The sequence below is a fragment of the Gouania willdenowi genome, chromosome 18, assembly GCF_900634775.1.
Source record: "Gouania willdenowi chromosome 18, fGouWil2.1, whole genome shotgun sequence".
In the NCBI taxonomy this organism is placed as follows: Eukaryota; Metazoa; Chordata; class Actinopteri; order Blenniiformes; family Gobiesocidae; genus Gouania; species Gouania willdenowi.
Genome location: NC_041061.1, coordinates 10048430 through 10063633, shown reverse-complemented (window position 1 = coordinate 10063633; position 15204 = coordinate 10048430). Strand labels below are relative to the sequence as shown.

At 37.4% G+C, this 15204-nt stretch overlaps 2 protein-coding genes across 2 annotated transcripts; one reads left to right on the top strand and one right to left on the bottom strand.

Annotated features, from left to right (window-relative positions):
* Positions 1-2230: 2230 nt before the first annotated feature.
* ponzr1 (plac8 onzin related protein 1) lies at positions 2231-10902 on the bottom strand. Its single transcript, XM_028474310.1, has 4 exons — positions 10787-10902; positions 8918-9028; positions 5368-5513; positions 2231-2518 (listed from the first exon to the last, which is right to left on the bottom strand). Exons 2-4 carry the CDS (start codon positions 9024-9026, stop codon positions 2381-2383), a joined length of 393 nt encoding a protein of 130 aa, XP_028330111.1. The 5' UTR covers positions 9027-9028; positions 10787-10902; the 3' UTR covers positions 2231-2380.
* A 1636-nt stretch (positions 10903-12538) lies between these two features.
* LOC114480295 (olfactory receptor 14A16) lies at positions 12539-14954 on the top strand. Its single transcript, XM_028474309.1, has 2 exons — positions 12539-13517; positions 14632-14954. Exons 1-2 carry the CDS (start codon positions 12601-12603, stop codon positions 14702-14704), a joined length of 990 nt encoding a protein of 329 aa, XP_028330110.1. The 5' UTR covers positions 12539-12600; the 3' UTR covers positions 14705-14954.
* The last annotated feature ends 250 nt before the right edge of the window (positions 14955-15204 follow it).

Sequence of the window (15204 nt, the reverse complement as noted above, 5' to 3'; positions counted from 1 at the left end):
GAAAAGTGTCAGAAATGGGAATAATGTAGCAAAAATGCATTAAAAGGAGCAAAAATACAAGAAAAAGTGATGAAAATAGGCTAAAAATATGGCAAGTTTGGTGTAGTTGCAGAAAAATTGCAAAAATGGGCTGAAATTTACTTTTTTTAAAAAAAATGTTCTTACCTGTAGTTTCTTGAAGGCATCTGGTGACCCCAGGTTGAGAACACGTGGTTTAAGGAAGAAAAGTCAACATTTCTACAATTTACCAATGAAAAGGAGCAAGTTTGAGATTGTCTAATAATCCAATAGCGCCCTCTATGGTCCAATTTATGTAAGAAAGAGAAATAGAACAGAAAAGACTAAACTAACACACTCCTTTTTCTTTCTCTTTGCTTCAAAAAGCCTTAAAAAAAACACACAATAAACCCACTTTGTCGAGTCATGGTTTCACTCGTTGTCTCAGGTGTGGTTGTTCATTATTTAGTGGATGTTGCTTCACTTTCCTTTTGTGTTTTGTGGTGTTTCTGTTCCTGTTTTGTGATTCTTCCTGTTTCCTACACCTGTGAGGACTTAGATTGTCTCCTTATGTCTTACCTGGGTATAAAACCTGACTTCTGCACCATCGGTCCAACATAAAGCCATCATTTCTATCATTTTATGCCACATTCTGCTTTTATTTTGAAAACATTGACCAACAACTCAGCATCAAGTTGCCAGAGAAGTGTTGATATTAGAATAATACTAATTAAAAAGCAGGTTTGCAGGTGCATCCAGTGAGTCATGTGATTAGACCATCATTAGATTCAGGTGTTGTCAGAGCAGAGGTGATAAAAACATGCAGGATAGATTTTTAATTTATTTAAAATACATGGTGACGTCATCAAAGTCATGGTCTTCAAAGAGAATCCCTCAGAGCTGATGGACTCAGATGTTTCAGAGAAAAGATGTGTTTTAAATAGATTTTGTTAGTTTATAAATCACTACCTGTCAGAGATCAGAGATGGTTTTAGTTTCTGACTCTCAGATCCTCTTTTAATACTATATATTATAAATATTATAATAGCAAAACTAAAGATTGTCACCATTTTTTAAACGCATGCTAAAAACCTATTTATTCAGTCTGGCTTTTATATAGTGCTTTATTATTATTTTTAGGTTGATTTTTAATGTTTTATATTTTAAAATTGTTCTTTTCACTGCTTTGTTTTGTTTTGTTTTTTTTTTTTTTTATCTCTGACTCGTTCTTATTTGTCATATTGTTTTATTTATTTTACTAAATTACTTCTGTGTGCATTACTCTCAACCTTTTCTTTTAATCATTTTGAACTTTTTTTTTTTTCCAATCAAATCAGCAATTTTTATTTGTATTTTTTGTGACGCACTTTAGTCTACAATTTAATTTGTAAGAAAGGTGCTATATAAATAAATAAAAATGTATGTTTTTACAAGGGTTTAACACACCTGAAATGTCTAGTATTTATTTATTTTTCCTTTTTAAATTAGGAGGTAAAATTAGATTTATTTATTTTTTATTCTTTATTTATCAAAGGTTCACGTTTTACACATTAACAGTCACGTTTACACATATTTAAAAACAGTAATAAAAAGGAAAAATGTCTTTTACTTTAATAACTATTTAAAATTGAGGGAATGTGATTTTTTCTATGATATAAATGTCACTGACTATGTTTTTCCACTCTTCAAATGCGTGGGAGTGGATGCAGCCAGTGTCTGCTTCTAGTCTTTTTACCTGCTGTTATCAGAATGTTTAGATTTATTTTTACTATTGTTGTTTTTCAAAATAAAACACCATACGCAATCTCAAACAACTGTATTCTATGCTTTCTCAAATATGACCTAAATAAATCATCATTGTCACTGTATGCGCTAATCCTGGCCGCTCTGTATTTGTAACGCAGCATAACACACACGATGAAAAATACATCTCTGGGGGGTCGCCACAAATTTGTGATACAAAAAAAATGGGGGTCACGACCTGAAAAAAGGTTGGGAATCGTTGATTTAACGTTAAAGATTTAACAAATGAATGTGTTTAAACCCTCGTTCGTGCATCCATCCACTAAAGCATCGGTTGAGAATTTAATAAAGAATAGAAATCATTGAATCCAAACTGGAGGAACCTCATCCACACAAACCAAGAGAATACAACTGGTTTCTACATATAAAAAAGCGTTTATTTTTCCAAGCAGTTTTTCAGTAAAAAAAAAAAAAGAAAAGCATTCTTGAAGTGAACTTAAACAGTTATGCGTGAAATGGTATATACTTCAGTAACAGATCAAAGCCTCGTTACAAACCAAACGTGTTTAAAACATCAAAGCCAAAACATCTTAAACTCGCCTCTTTTCTTAAGAAAAAAACAAACAGCATTGTTGGTTGCCTAGGCGCTCATAAGTTGGGTGGTGACCACGGTCTGGGTGGGTGGCTGTCTGTTCCTGATCTTCACCTCACGGTGCATCTGGCACCAAACGCACATGTAGCACCACATGACCTTGCAGCAGTCGTCACAGAACGAGCCCTGAGAGGAAGGAAGTGGATTATTGTGAGGCTGCTACGGTTAGAAATAATGAACCATTTATCATTTATTAACAAAGTGCAGACCATCGTTTAAGAAAGCTAGCATTATCTCCTCTTTTTCTTTTTTTTAATCTATACTCTTCTTACTCTATAAAAAGTGCAATCATTTTTAGACGTCTATGCATGTTTTCCTCTTGTAAAAAAACCCAAAGTAATAAAATTACGTTTATTCTTTTGCTTAATTGTAACTGTCACCAGCCCCCGCGACGAAGGGTAAGTACGCCAGAATTTATTAAAAGGAAAAACATATAAAAAGGGAGGGCAGTGTTACAACACCTCCTCTAAGCTCCGCCCTGTGTCCTAAGCCACGCCCCCACAAGCTTGAAAGCAAAGAGGAAACTTTTATCGGTGTTTATTTTAATTTTTTTATTTTATGTTTATTGATGTTTTGTTTGTTTTTTACAGCTGCTACAGAGATATTTTTTCATCTGAATACATACTGTATTCACTACTAGGGCTGCGCAATATGAACCAAAATTAATATCTCTATATTTTTTCTCAAAATGGCAATATACGATGTAAATCTTGATATTTTTAACTCAATAAAGTCTGACCAGAAAGATATTTCTGGGTTAAAATGTCACACGAGCACATTCATTAACTAACAGCTGGACAATGTGTGCCACTTTTGGCTTTATTTTCTTCTAAAGGGACAGCACGTGTGAGTGAGTTCTGTAGTGTGGCTTGTTTAGGGGAAGGTCTGGGTTACTTAGGACGCACTCAGAATTCCATCTAACTGAGCTTTCCGTGCTGTTCTGAGAAGTAGTGAAAGCAGTGACTCCTAAAAAAGAGTATTTTAATAAAAAATAAACTATAAAATAAAAGTATATAGGCGATATTTTATTTCCTATATCGCCAAAATAGAAATCTCGTTATATCTCGACTCTCGATACTGTATATTGCCCAGGCCTATTGACTACTTTCAGGATGGAAGGACCATCTGACCCACAAAAAGGATTGTTTAATATTGTAAATTTAGCGCTGGACAACATAAACATCAGACAACTGTAGTCAAAGTGTGTTTCCTCTGCTGCCTTTTTTTTTTAACCTCAAAAATGCAATATGTATTTGTAATTCATTGATCACCCAGGGGAGGGTTAGTCTTGGACTAGTGAACACGCAACTTTATTTGTATTATTATCACCCATCTTTAATGTTTTAAATGACCTTCACAGGCCTGCTGTGGACAGGAACATTTTGTCATAAGCTCTTAATGCAGTGCATGTGGAACCTGTGCATGATTAACTTTATACGGCTTTAATGTGACTGTGCGTCCATGTTAAGGAAATGTGAAATAAAAATAACGTGTGGCTGGATTCTGGCCTGTGGACCAATGTTCTAATGAACTGAGAGGTGATGCATAGCCGTGTGATCTGATGATCTGCGACTGGCAGCAACTAAACCTCACGCCTTTTGGCAACACTACGTGACTTTATTTTTTTGCTGCATATTGTGTGTTGTGTACATATTTGTGACAGTTTTTTTCACCACCTATCTGTTTTATTGTTTTGCCTATTTTTTTTTTTATTTATTGTAAAGCACTTTGGTAAGTCTTGGCTCTTTAAACGTGCTATATGATCACCAGTTTAACTGATACACCACACATTTAAATTGCCATTTTCTGTTTGTCGGCATTTCCGCTCTGCGCTGTATCACCACATCGAATCTGCAGAAGATTAAAGCGTGTCGTGTGTGTGTTTTTTTAAAAAAAAACAAAAAACTGGGTCCTCTGTGGTTTTTGTCAGCGTGAAAAGCTGCTCAGTTCTTTTCTGATATTAGTTCTATACCAGTGATGGCTGCTGGTCTTTCATGCAGGGGAAACTCATTTTCTGCCTACTTCAGAAAATGTATCTGCTTATTTAAATGTGAATTCTAGTAGAATTCACATTTTGTTGTCAACAACTATTTGTAGATTATCACACACGCACGCACGCGCGCAGCTGCTGCGCGCTGGAGTGTGAGTGTTTGGTCAAAAGTCTCACAACACAAGCAGTAACAGTCTCCACAAACACCAAAAACAGACACTAGGTTTGTCAGAAGTTGATTCGCTATGAGAGGATCAGCAAAGTCTCCGTGTCAACACAGAGCAACGGACTGAAATATTTGAAAAACCCGCCTGTGTGCTTACAACGTCATACTCTCTGATTGGCTCATTTTGCTGTCAATCAAAATTGAATTAGCCTGAGACAGATCATCCAATCATCATCCATTATTCCAGCGTCCGGAACAGACAGATCCAGCCCACTGCTCCATAGACCTCCTGTGAAGCCCGGCGTCCGATGGGCGGGACTAAGTGCGTCATAACCGAGCATTTATCCAATGAGCGTCTAGTTTGACTGCAGTGGATCAACCACTAAATCCTCTCCCATTGAAGTCAATTGAAGCTGAACTTCACCACTGTTTATTAACACTGTGGCGCTGCGGTAATGAATGAAGAACGTCACGCTGTCACTGTCAGTTTCCTGTTATAAGAAGCTGATTCTGAACTAAACATACATGTGTTCTGTCATATATTTAGTCAATGAAATGTACACACAACACTACATATTTGACCACTGATTTTAGGGGAAGCTGAGGTTCCCTTGTAGTCTTAAAGCATCCGCCACTGTTCTATACTAATATTCTGACAAATATTAAAGCACTACATCTGCCAGAGAAGCAGTTTTAAACCACTTTGTGTTGATATATTCTATCTCATATGTCCTACGTACGTTAAAAATGAGAAATGCTTTAAATATTTTATATAGCTAAACAGTCATTTAATGTCATGTTAACTGTGTGAGTTCTCACTTGAATGCCGTGGCGCTCTCTGATGGATGACATGAGGCCGCAGGTCACCGAGCCACAGACGTCCAGGAGAGGCATAAAACAGCACCAGCCGTGGAGACTGGCCGTCTGACACTGCATACACGGGAAGCAAAACAACCCACAGCAACCTGCAGGGAAGCACACACACACACGCCATCAAATATGTATACGTTAGGATGATGAGGTGCAGGTGTGTGTGGAACAACTCATCTGAGCAGCAAATTAGCTTAAACTAACCTGTTTTACTGTGAATAGTGTAGAAACATTAATATCACACCAAAGTCCATTCAAAATCTCATAGGCTACGTTAGACCCAAAACCGACAATTAAAACCTTTTTTTCTCATACAAATGACATATTTACGTTTTTATTAACAATAACATAGAACAGATCAGCGCACGGAGAAACAAGCGCACATCAAATACACACAGGTGCGCAGTATTGGCAAGAGACAGTGGATCTATTTACATAATCCACGTATCAAATATAAGGATAATCCATGTTCTTGTGCAGAAAAGGGATTGAGTGAACAGTGGGTGCTCCAAGCCTGACCCTGTCCCTCTCTGGTCCAGACGACAGCGCACAGCCTGCTGCACTCACTGCTACAGCTGATACTGATGTCATTACGTCAACGTAACAAACGCGCATCAAATCCGCCATTGGCCGTTTACACTGAGGTCGCATTGAAAACAAGTTCGGATGAACTACGACCGGCCCCGAGGAACGTCTCCGCGCCGAATAGCACGTACCACGTTCCCGAGAATTCAGTGAAAAGACTCGGTTCCACCAAATAAATTTGTGCGACGTAAAATGATAATCTACGTTGAATTTCCTTTGAAATGATATATCACACGACTATGTTCCGATAAATTTAGAAATTACCGGAAAAGGCTCTTGACATCCGCTCATAAAATATCCATGTCATATTACAGCCCGATTCAACGAGCATTAACGGAGGAGTACTGATTTGAAAAATAGGGTCGGAGTAAAGGGCCCATTCATATATTAGTATGTGTCAATGATTCGGTACCACCAACCGTAGTAATAATATTTAGGGCTGCCAACTTTGGTCGTTTCGTCGACTAATTGGTCGATGCTGTCGTGGTCGACCAGCAACAGTATCAGTTTCAATACCGTAAAAAAAAAATAAATAAATAAAAAATGCAATGCACTTACATAGGTGTTAAGGATTAAATATCAATATAATGTATTTAATGCCTAAACATGATTCTATGATCAGCAACAAAAAAAGTGTTGCGCTTCAACTGTAAATGCGCTGTACGCTGACCTCAGAGCAGATCAGAGCACAGAGGGAACTCATTCAGACAGGCTTGAAACACGCATCCGCTATTAAATAAGGGTGTGGAAAAAATCTAAACGATTTCACGATATATCACAATTTTTTGAGTGCCAATTTTAATTTTTTTTAAATATTTAATTAATATTTTTGTGTATTTGTGCAATATTTCAGTGGTGATTACAATGGTTTCAATGTGTTGCCATGGTTATTTGATGGTTTATGCTGGCAGTGTGTAGTGTCTGCAATATTTATGTATGTACAGACATTTTATTTTCATATAATCTGTTCAGATCAGTGTTTAAACTGACACAATAGGAGAAATTCTACTGTTATACTTTATTTTATGATGGCAGTGTGTAACACTGCATTTTCTTTTTTTCAGGGAAAATGTGCAAAAACACGACTAATAAATAATAAATAGGATGTTTTGAAGCAAATTGTTTTGACTCAGTTTGTCCTCTGAATGATCAATATCTTCTGATGAACATATACAGCAACTTGATTTTTCATCTCTGTGTTTAATTTTGAGATTAACTGGGTAGAATATTGTAATATATCGCGATATTATCGTATATCGTGTCCCAAGTGTCGCGATATGTATCGTATTGCAACATCCTTGCTAATACTCACCCCTACTGGTAAGTCAATCCTGTTTCTGCACGAGAACATGGATTATCCTTATATTTGATACAAGGATTATGTAAATAGATTCACCGCTGACTCTGCGGGCACACTGCGCACCTGTGTTTGACGTGTGTTTGTTTCCCCGTGCGCTGATCTGGTGTTGACATCAACAGTATATTAATAAAAGCAGGCTTACCACGAAAACAAACGTAAATATGTCATTTGCATGAGGAAAAAAAATAGGCTTTAATTGTCGGTTTCGGGTCAGGCTCTGATATAAATACCTCACGTCCGTCAGACCTGTAGGTTTCACTTTTGCTTTGTCGGGTTCTGGTCAAAGCTTGAACAAGGTTCAGATCATAAATGGTCTGTGTTTAAAAGCAAATCGGCGCCACAAAAATTCAAAACTAAATTATTGTCTCTCTTTTTCTTTCTCCTCGTCCTCCTCTGCACCTGACCATTCGTTTTCCGTTTTCTTTTTCTTCTTCCATTCGCCGTTTTTTTTTTTTTTTTTTTTTTTTTGGTCGACGCATGTTCTCACACTGTACGGACCGACACTCTGCCACGATCTGACTGCTCACACTCTACGTTCATACACGACACGTCGGGGTTTTGTTTCTGGAAATGCAACGTACAAATTAGAAGAAGAAGAAGAAGAAGAAGAAGAAGAAGAAGAAGAAGAAGAAGAAGAAGAAGAAGAAGAAGAAGAAGAACTCTTGAAGCGTCGCCATTAAAACAGACAAAGAAGAAGAATCAGGAAGTGGAGAGACTCTTGCAAATCTCAGCAAAAAAAGCTTTAAAAAAGAAAAGACACCAACGTGATGGACCAGGAACTCTCTGGACAGACGTGGGCAGTACAGTCCATCATTTCTACAGCGGTCCTACGGTGTTCGCGCATGCATGCGCAGTGTGAGAGTTTAAGGTAAGCTCGTCCGTGGCACTGCTTCAACTGTGCGATACCCTCACGAGGAGCGAACGGATTTCGAATGTGTTTGATTTCCATACGACCATACGATTGCTGATCGGGAGCTGGTCGTGAGGTGTTAATCGCTTCTCGTGACCCCATGTATACTACACGATGCACGACACACGATTTAGCAGAGACTCGCACGATCCCAAAAATAGAGTCAAAAAATCGCACAGTGTATGTCTGCCTTAATCGCTACACGAGCCATAGTCTTGGTCGACCAACCAAATTAATGAGTAATCGACTTTTGTTTTTTTCTTATGGGGCCCCAAATCAGAAATCGGGCTCCGAGCGTCAATGCGTACACATCCATAGATTATACCGACCAAATTTCAGCCCGATCCGTTCACGAATAACAGAGGAGTCGCCATTTTAACTAGTGTACACAACGACAAGAACAAGAAGAACGAGTGGAGTTGTGAGTCCTATAGCCCAACCTGAGAATCCGATCTGTATCTGATTCAAGACCACATATGAAAGTTGTTTGAATCTGATCTGAAAAAATCAGATATGAGCCAGATTTGAGTGTTCACATTGCTTTAAAAAAAAAAAAATCGGATCTTGGCCATTTTTGCCTGCAGTCTAAGAGGAACTAAAGAATAAAAGGACAGTCCAGCCCTCCATGATGGGAGTGTTCTTACAGGTTTCCATGTCAGAAAAGAAGTCACATAAGCCGGTGCTCCAGGTTCCGGCAGACTGAGTGGTGGAGACCACCGTCACCACCTGGGTGGGCTGCTGCACGTAGGCCATGTCTGCAAGGCACCAAAGAACATTAAACACAGAGAATAAAGAAGTAAACACATAATAAAAAAAAATAAAATGTTTATTTAAGTGTGTTTTTCCAACAATTCTATGTTTTATTGTATTTTTTTCAACCCCATTAGAATATGTCAGGAAATGAGTAAAAATGTTACACTGGTTGGTTTCACATCCTGTTTGGTTTTTTTTTTTTTTAAATGAATGTTTTTGAAATAATTGGGAGTTTCGAAAACCTCAACTGTGGTTAACTTACATGTTTCCACTGCAACCTTCAGCGCAGCTTCAGAGATTAATAATACCCTGTTGCTGTTTCGTTTTGTGCTTTTAAGATGAAGATGACAACATAGTAGAAAAATAATAATATTTCTAAAGGTTTTGTGTTACATTATCTTTTGATATATTCTGTGTATCCATCATTGAGTCCCTATTTGTTTCTTTCATTTGAGAATTACTATTATGTTGTAGTAATAACTAGTCAATGTGCTTTAGACCCAAAAAACATTGTTTAAACAATTTGAAGCAATTTTTTGCTTATTTTAACCCTTTTTCTGCAACTACACCAAACTTGCCATAATTTAACCTATTTTCATCACTTTTTCTCACCATATTTTTGCTCCTTTTAATGCATTTTTGCAACATTACTCCCATTCATGCAACTTCTCCATTAAATTCCAATGCCTTTTCTGAACATTTTTGCCACTTTCAAGACATATTTTGGCACTCGTAAACTCTTTCCACCACTTTCTCCACCCAATTTCACACAAGTTGACACAATATTGTGACTTTTCCCCTCCTTTCACCATATTTCATGCTTATTTTTTGTCAATTTAACCACATTCACAATTTTTCATCCCCTTTGCCAGTTCATACTAATTAGTCCTACTTTTTTTTTTTGCCAATATTGACACTTTCAACCCTTTTTTAACCACTTTTTCTGTCTATTTTTGGCCACTCTAATTTGCAACTTTTAACTGAAAAGGTTGAGAACCACTGGCCTACATAATGTAAAATAAGATTAGTCACATGTTCACAAATAAATATGTAATAAAGACGTTTTAAAGTTAAAGTTACGGCATGAATTAATTAACTTTTTTTCTCCTATGGATTGTAATGCTTTAAGGTTCATATCTTTACATACTGAGGTCACTCATTTATTTGTAATTATTAATATTAGAAGAAACATTACATTTTGTGATTTTTGATTGGCTAATGCTGTTAGCTAGCTCTGAACACATGATGCTAATTAAGTGTTAAGTGCAGCGACTTTTTAGTCCTTATCGAAAGTGTTGATACAAGTCTTGGGCCAAAAAAAAAAAAAAAGATAAAGAAAGCGTTTAATCGTTTATTTAAAATTCTACTTTAGTTAAAAAAAAAAAAAAAACCTTTTTTCATGTTTTTTCACTCACAAACAGACACGGAGATTTTAGCTTGTGAATGTGTTACTTTCAATAATGTGCACTAAATCTTGTCATGTACTTAATAAATGTGGTACAAAAATAATCTTTATTATTATTATTTATTTTTTTTTACCATTTTTTGGCGCCAGTTTGTCAATTAATTTAGTTGTGGTGCCTTACATCTCGATATAATGTTTTTGTTTTCTGTTTATTCGTGTTAAAGTCTGAAGCAATTGGCCTACACAGGTAAAAACCAATCACTTCATCGATGCAAAATTACATTCTTGCAACAGAATAAACTAACTACACTGTTTTAAACACAAAAACAGCATTAATAAGTTGATATTTACTTACCTTCTCAGTTCTTTCCAGTGAATTCAAACGGAGGAAGAACAACGTGATGCTGTCGCAATGATAACGGTTCGGATGTAAAGTTATAAGTAGTGCCTTGTGAAGAGTTTCTATTTCTTCTTAGTAACACTCCGCTGCTTCACTTTCACCACACCTACTACCGTTGCATTTACTACCATTACAAGTCATAACAAGTTTAATTATTAACTGTTTCGGGTTTTTTATTTTTTTTATTTTTTTACAAAACCAACACAATTCGTATCTATTATCTATTATTTATTATGAAATACATTAAACTATTAAGTAATTTATTTTTATGGCATATATATGTATTTATTTATTTATTTATTTATTTATGGCATATATATGTTAATATTTATTTATGGATTATTAATTATATCAGAATTGCTCCTCCATACTTCTCTGGGTTGTGCATGTATTATTTTTTTTTGCTTTTGCTGTTGTGATGCGGCTCCCCTTTTTTTTTTCGTTGTGCATATTTGGTTATTCTTTAGTTTCGTTTTACTGAAAAAAGAGAGAGAGATAAAAAAAAAAAGGGGGAACCAAGCGTTTTATAAAGTCCTAGATTGCAGTTCAATGGAAAAATTCCTGGTTTCTTGAAAGCAGTAAAAAATAAATAAATAAATTTAGGGGTCATGGCCAAGACATACCAGTTTATCATCTTTAGGAAAATAGATAAGTAGTTAAAACAGATCCACACATTTGTAATACAGGCAAGTAATCTGAATTGTACTTCTGTGTATGGATGAGTGCCTGTATTTTAAGGAAAATCTTTTTATAGTAATAAATATAGAGCAGAATACTATTCAAACTGGGCATGCTTGATGCAGGAATGTGTCATCAATAATTACAAAACATGCGCAATTTATCTGTAAACTGTAACTGTAAAAAAAAAAAAAAAAAAAAAAAAAAAGAAGAAGAAGAAGAAAAAAAGCAGCACTTTCCTGTAGTCTGGTGAAACGTGTAGTTTCTACTTTGAACAGTAGGGGGCAGCAGAATGCCATTACAATCCTCTGCTCTGTCCCTGTGTTTTAGCTTTACTTTTACTGTTGTTTTTATACTGTTTTAGCTTAAATTTTATTGTGGTTTTATACTATGCTGTTGTGGTTTCATCATGCACTGTTTAGTGACCGTGGGTGATGTGAAAGACGCTGATCTTCAAATAAAATGTATTATTATTATTATTATTATTAGTGGTTCTCAATCTTTTTAATGACTGGTAAACGTATTGAAGTTATTCTCTTACTTGAGTAAAAGTTAAAAAAAAAAAAAGTACAGAACACTAAAGAAAGAAAAACAAATGTCCCTTCAATAATAAGACAGGGTTTTAGAACCAGCATATTCCATATATTTTATTTTTTTAAGTACTTGTAGAACACTGGTACATGGAAACAAGTTAAATCTGTTACCTTTGAACACCTGGAGAATTTAGCACTCATAATATATATTAAAAAAATTGTAAATAAAATGTGTCAAAACAAATGCTCAATAAAATCCAGAACAGCTTTGAAAGTTGAAAATATTTGCATCTTTTTACGTCGTGACGTCATCTTTGAAGATCTTCAAAGTACTATACTCATTTTTAAAATGTAAGGATTAGAAAGCACAGATAGTTGCTTTGAAAAGGTACAGTACAGATACCTTTACTCACACTTATGATAAAAAGTGAAGAACCTCCCACTGAGAATCAGTGAGTCATCAGAAAAGCAGCAGTGATGACAGACAGACAGACAGACATGGTGGATCATGGACAGATCTTTCACTTTCTTCCCTTCAGGATCTTCACCTGCTGAGGAATGACGTCATTGAACACCTCCACAGGTGGCTCTGATTACGCCTCTGTGCGCTTCTCCGTGTCCACCGTGTCCTTCTCGGCGCTGCTCTTCTTCAACCTCATCATCACCTGGACCATCGTGTCCGAGCCTTGCCTGCGGCGCCATGCCCGCTTCGTGCTGCTGCTGCAGCTGCTTCTGTCGGCTCTGCTCCACCTGGGCACCAGCAGCCTCTTCTACTTACTGATCCACCTCCGCGCCCGGCCAGTGCGCGCCGCGTGCCTGGCGATGATCTCGGTGCTGATCAGCAGCGCCTCCAACATCCTGCTCACCCTCACCGTCATGGCCCTGGACCGCTTCTGCGCGGTGTGCCACCCGCTGCGCTACAGCGGCGCGCCCTGTGCCGGGCGCTGGCCCTGGATCCTGGGGCTGATCACCTGGGTAGTGTCCCTGCTGATACCGGTCACAGTTCTGCACCAGGAGCAGGAGAACCACCAGGCTCCAGGGGAGTGTGGGGGGCAGCAGCTGAGGAAGGGCGAGCTGCAGAAGGTGGTCTTCATCACCGTGTGCGCCCTCATCATTCTCTACAGCTACACCAGGATCCTGATGGAAGGGCGCAAGCTCGGGCTCCTCACGAGGCACAACCAGGCCGGGTGCAGAACCATCGCGCTCCACTTTGCCCAGCTGACCGTTTACATCCTACCAAACTTTGTTAACTTCGCCCTGACGAGTCTCAACAAGCGGGGCGTGATCCAGCGGGACGCTAAGGAGCTGTGGGCCGTGGTCAGCTTCACCTTCTTCAGCCTAGCGCAGTGCGTGGCCCCGGTGGTCTACGGGCTGCGCAAAGAGGAGCTGCTGGAAAAACTGGGCCACAGGTTCCCATGCTGTGTGTGGTACCTAAAGAGGGTTCTGGGCTGGACTCACAAGCACCATCCAAGCAGGTATGATGAGTAAAGCTGGGCGATATGGACCAAAACTCATATCTCGATATAAATCTCAATATTTAAAAATGTATTTTGAAATACAATTCTGGGTTAAATTTGGGGTCACAAGACACTTGGAGGGGGTCCCCAGATGCCTTCAAGGAACTAGGAATATTTTTGTTATTTGAGCACATTTTTATCCTTTTCTACAACTACACCAAACTTCCATCACTTTTTTTTCTCCATATTTTTTCCATCAAATGTCAATCCCTTTTCTGCACATTTTAAGAACGTAAAAACCTTTTCCACCACTTTTACCACCTAATATCACATATGTTGACCCATTATTGGCACTTTGAACCTCTTTTGCCAATTTAACCTCATTCACGACTTGTCACCATTACTTGCCTGTTTAAACTAATTGTTCTTAATTTTTAAATTACATTACCCCCAAATATAATACAATTTCACCACCTTTTCCATCATTTTTGGTCACTTTTAACCCAATTTATTTCTGATTAAAACAAGGATTTACATCTTTAAGATCTATTATGACCAAAATAATGAAGCTCCTGGATAACAGTGGATATTATTCACAAACTTTTCCAACAAGCATGTGGACTTTTCAACTTAACGATAATACCTTTTGGGGTCTAAAGCAAACTTTTATCACAGCAGGGGCCACGAAAAATGTGATTTTCACATCATCAACATTCATTCAGTATTTAAAATAATGACCAATCTGAACATACTGTACATTCAGGAAAGAACAGTGTCTGTTTTTACAGTCATTTTAGAATATTCTTTGTGTTTTTCCTTCTGTCTGGAACGCCAGTTGCCTATGTTTGCCATAAAGTCACACATTGAAATCAGAAAAACATTTATAAATGCTTTCGTGATGCTCTAGAAAAAGGATAAATTGCAAACATTAAATATGATGGAGGTATATGTGAAATAAGTGGGTTGATTTGACATAATAGCAGCACACAAGGCAGAAAAATGTAAATAAGATTAAAATAAGCACAGGATGAATGCTCTGCGAGGTTCCTCTGTAAAGTGGATACTTTCTCAGTGATGTGTACTAATCAACATAAATAAATCTTATTAACCCTGGTGTAATGTCCTCATGCAGGGAACGGAGGCTGACGGGTCAGACCATCGTCTCCTTAGAGGTTCCACAGATCCGCGAACAGGAGGAAACGTAGTCACGTGACATGTGAGAAGGACAAAGGATCAACAATCTCTGAACTTTTAACACGATGGAAATATTTCATCTAAAGGAACCTTACCTGGATGATCTTCATTGGAAACTTTTTATTTTCGTGGCCCTTCATCTGATGGAAACATGCTGATTAATGCCACCAGCACATCTACATATTCTCCTCCGTTGAGCTTAAAGCCACAAACTCTCCAGAATTATGTATTTATTTATTCTCTTGAAGCAAAAAAACAAAGACTGACACATTGTTTGAATCAAAATTCACAAGTTCTGCTTAAAAAAAAAAACTTTTGTTCCTGTTTTTTAAGTTAAAGAAATGAAAATGTTCCAATTTAAGGAAGTATTATCAATACAATGTTAATTAAAATAGCCTCACAGCAAGGTCTATGAGTCAACACTTAAAAAGTCTTTCCTGTGTAGAATTTGCATGTTCTCCGTGTGCTTACAAGCTCAACTACAACAAATAACTGTCTTTGAATGCTAACA